This window comes from Oryza brachyantha, chromosome 11 (genome assembly GCF_000231095.2).
Source record: "Oryza brachyantha chromosome 11, ObraRS2, whole genome shotgun sequence".
NCBI lineage: Eukaryota > Viridiplantae > Streptophyta > Magnoliopsida > Poales > Poaceae > Oryza > Oryza brachyantha.
In genome coordinates this window covers 14006832-14011077 of record NC_023173.2, presented here as the reverse complement: position 1 = coordinate 14011077, position 4246 = coordinate 14006832, and the positions used below count along the sequence as shown (strand labels likewise).

At 48.7% G+C, this 4246-nt stretch overlaps 1 protein-coding gene across 1 annotated transcript; it reads right to left on the bottom strand.

The window, feature by feature from the left end:
- Nucleotides 1-509: 509 nt before the first annotated feature.
- LOC102709687 (myosin-binding protein 7-like) lies at nucleotides 510-3867 on the bottom strand. Its single transcript, XM_040528965.1, has 3 exons — nucleotides 2433-3867; nucleotides 791-837; nucleotides 510-708 (listed from the first exon to the last, which is right to left on the bottom strand). The coding sequence occupies exons 1-3, from the start codon at nucleotides 3579-3581 to the stop codon at nucleotides 612-614; spliced, it is 1293 nt and encodes a 430-aa protein (XP_040384899.1). The 5' UTR covers nucleotides 3582-3867; the 3' UTR covers nucleotides 510-611.
- Between the last annotated feature and the right edge of the window lie 379 nt (nucleotides 3868-4246).

Sequence of the window (4246 nt, the reverse complement as noted above, 5' to 3'; positions counted from 1 at the left end):
CCAGCCCCTGTGTGGGTTATACCAAACCCTAGGAAGATGATTTCAGCATCACATATTTAGGGACAAGATGTTTTGCTTCATCACCTCTTCCTTGTGGCTCTGACTGTTTTTTTTTTGTTACCAGAAAGATATTTAGTAATATAAAATGATAGGATATTTAGTAAACAGAGCCTAAGTCCATTCTGCCCACTGCTAGTTCAAGCACATGTCTTGACTGAATTTTTCCACCAGACTGAGTCATACCCTCGCCTGCAATTTGTTGTACTCATCACATGGCAGATATAATACTACATACTTGCACATGTTTACCGGTTATTGACCATGTACATTATGCCCTCAAACACGTGGGTAGTAGGTACACAAAGAATCAATTAATACAAGAAAATCAGGCAGCAAAACTGAAAAAATATAAACTAGGAGCCCATTGTGAACTAGATTACCGTATCAAAGCAACCAAAGAATTGCATAGACAAAAAGGTGTCAACATATGCAACAACCAGAATGGATTCGCATGCAAATGAGCATTTTATATCCAGGGAAATAAACTCATTTGGAGAGAGAATCGCAGAGGCACCAGAATCCTTTGTGTGTACAATCAGTAAACGTAGCAGCTAGTTTCTTTTGAGGTATCTTCTGCGCCTTTGCTTGGGGAACCTGTTCAGTAGCAGCATCAGTCCGACATTGCTCCCACACATACCGATAGGGTACCTGCCATTGAGACCCAATAGTGGTTAGGTACAAAAGGACAACACATAAAGACTATCCAATCCAGCAAGATAAGGCAACTCACTTGACACGATTTGATTTCCTTCGCCAGCAAAAAACAGAGGCGATCCACTAGATGAAACATCAAAATAAACAAATCAGCAAAGAGTAAGTTTTCAACTATGGGAGTTACATCAGTAAATTATTGTTTTCTAGAAGCAATGATTCAAAAGACTGGGAAAACAAGTGATTTTGTGTTCTTTATAAGCCAATCGATATGTCCAGTTTTTTTTCTTTATTCATCCCTCCTTCCTATCTATCAGGCATGTAGGATGATTGTTATAAAAAACTGGATCATAACTGACAAAACTATACATCCATACTGACATTTGTGCAATCTTCAGGCACTGTCAAGGAAATGGTAGGTTCTAGCACATATTGTTAGTCCAACCTTATTCTTATTCGTTGTACTTATTATCAGCATGATCCAGTTCTGACAAGCCAATGTTGATTACGTCAGATCACATGTTTTTCTTCACATTTGGTAGCACGACTGGCCCCATCCTATACTAAACAAAGAACAAAATAAAAGGCAGAATTATAGTTTAAACTTGATTCCTTGTTCACCAACCAATTCAGGTTGTACTTTCTTCCAGGAATTGGGCACTATGGTAGAATATAGAAGGTATGCCTGGAAAGTGCATGCAACAGATGGCAGCAAAACACAAGAATTCACTATCTCATCAAATTGACAAGTTGCAAGGAATAGTTTTTCATATTTGATAGAAAACCATTTAGAGCCATTATGTCACTACTAGTATTTTGTCAAAGTTCCTTGTTGAAAGAAACAATGAGGAAAATACCTCATCATTCTTGCACAAAATTTAGGTTAAACTAACGCCGCCATTGACTAGTGCTCTCAATTTAGCATATGTAGCACACTAGTTGAAGGATAAACGAAAACCTTATGACTACATATGCTAAGTTAAATCATTAAGTTAATCAAGATTTTAGCCCCTTATTTTAGTTGCATAGAAGCAACTAGATTGTGATTTGTGAAAACCAAACCATGCAGCAAAATGACTATTTGACACCTAATTGAAGCTACAGAAAGACATGAAGGTAAAAGGGATTTCCCTTCAGTGCATGGTATTTATTGACACAGTAGGGTTAAAAGTACGATACTTAATTGACATCATAATCATGACCAATGAGTAACATAATAATAGCCATATTTTCCAATAATTCCATAAAGCTCAGATATAATATTCAGACAAATATTGCAAATTTTAACAGAATGGACATAAAACATGCAACGGTATGGACAGTTAAGTCTATCGCAGATCTAACAAATGAAGCTCTTCTAACATAATATGACAAAGATGATAAACCAGCAAAATTGTCAAGAAAGCTTCTCATAAATTGACCATGCTAATGATTCTTCCATGCATATCAGTAGTACCATATATGTTCCATAATTCGATAGAACAGTGCATTCAATGTGTGTGTTATATCAATTATCATGCCATAACATGTTCCACCTGTTGACAATATTCCAGCGTACTAAGAATTTAAGATACACTCCTGACTCCAGCATGTCTAAATTATTATCGCACCATGTAAAGTCAGTATTAAGCTATTAAAAGTCACAAAAATAATCCTTAGATTCTTCTGCAAGAAATCAAACTCGGCATCAGCCCTAGAAGAACAAGATGGTGCAAATTTACCTTAATCGCTGCAATGACAAAGAATTTCACGAAGCTCTGCCTCTTCACCACCTTCCTCTGTGCCACCACCACTGGTTGCGGTGGTGACTGCACCTTAAGTGAAATTGCTTGCAGTGGTGCTCCCTCCTCCTTGCATAGTTTCTGAGCAATCTCCTTTAGCAGCAGAACCTGCGCCTTCTCAGATCCCATAGACATGATGGCATGCCGCATTGACTCCCGGTCTGCCTCCAGAGCCTGCAATCTTGCGCTGAGCTTCTGTATTTCCTCCTCCTCCGCCCAAGCACCAATCGTGCCCCTGAAGCTCGCTTCGCTACCAATTGGCGTCCCGATATAGCAACAATCATCTGGCTCTGCCACAGGCACGCCATGCACGGCATCCACTGTGTACACCCTGTCACTGTCATCTTCCTGATCTGATGCCTCCCGGTCCACAAGGAGAGGGAATTCATCGGCCATATCGACGTAGCCATCGTCAGGAAACAGGTTTGTGCGGGATGAACATATGACTCCCTTATCAGCGGATGAGGCCCGACCAGGCATTCTGTTGAGCAGGTGGTGCGTGCGCGGTGTGCCCACATCGGAGGAGGCAGGGTGTTCGATGCAGTTTATGGGAGGGTAATCGTCGTCGAAGGGGTGATCTTCGTCGCCGTCCTGGCGAGCCTCAGCGGCGGCGGAGGTGGGGGACGACAACGGTGAGCGGAAGCCGAGGTGGAGGAGGCGGAAGCGGCAGGCCCTGAGCTGCGCGGCGAGCGAGTGGACGGTGGCGTCCCGCTGCGCGACGGCGTCCCGGAGCGCGGCGGCCTCGGCGGCGTCGTGGGCGAACCGCTCCTCGGCGTAGCGCCTGAACTGGCGCGCCTCCATCATGGCCTCCGACTTCTCCCGCTGCAGGCGGAGGATCATCGACATGGCCTCGCTAGCGGCCCCCGCGGCGGCGCCGCGCTCGGCCTCCAGCTCCGCGTGCAGCTCCGCGATCCCGCGCTGATGGCTCGCCACCGCCTCCCGCAGCGCCGCCGCCTCATCCCCAACCCCAACCCTCACCACGGCGAGCCCCTGCGCCTCCGCCGGCAGCCTCCGCCTGTGCAGCGTGACGCGCGCGGGCGGCGGCCCAACGCCACACAGCGGGCACGCCTCGTCCAGGGCCGCGCGCATCCGCCACGGCACCTCCGGCGAGGAATCGAGCGCTACACGGCGGTGTCGCGGGCGGTCAAACCGACGGGAGGACGACCGCCAAAGGCGCCCCCCGCCCCGCACCGCCCCCCTGGATTTCACGGAGGGGCGCGGGCGCGTGCGGGCAGCCGCGCTGGGTGGGTGGTGGTCCGCCCGTGGGCGCGGCTCCTCCTGCAGGGGGCCGCCCGTGGCAGGATGGATGGATCGCTCCCGGGTGGCGCGCGCGCGGGATATTTGGGCGAGGGTGGCGGCGTGGGGAATGCGGGGGAGAGGAGAGGAGACAGCGAACGAGACAAGGGAGGAGAGGAGGAGGAGGTGGGATTGGGCTCGGTTGGGAGGACGTGCTGGCTGGTTGGCTGGGCGCGCGGGACCTCGCGTCGCGGCGGGGGGCGTGGGGCCATGCGTGTGTTGGAACTTGGACGGACGGACGGACGGGGCAGCGGAGAGGAGCGGGCGGGGGTTGCCGTCCGTCCGTGGGAGGCTTGTGGGCGTGGCGCGATGGGGACGTGTTTTATAACCGAGATAATAGCGAGAGATGTTGTTTGGGTGGGCGAATACGGAAGTTTTTACTGCCTTCTCGCTTGGTTTTTGTTTAGGTTTATAATATACTCCCTCCATATTTTTACGTATGACACCGTTGACTTTTA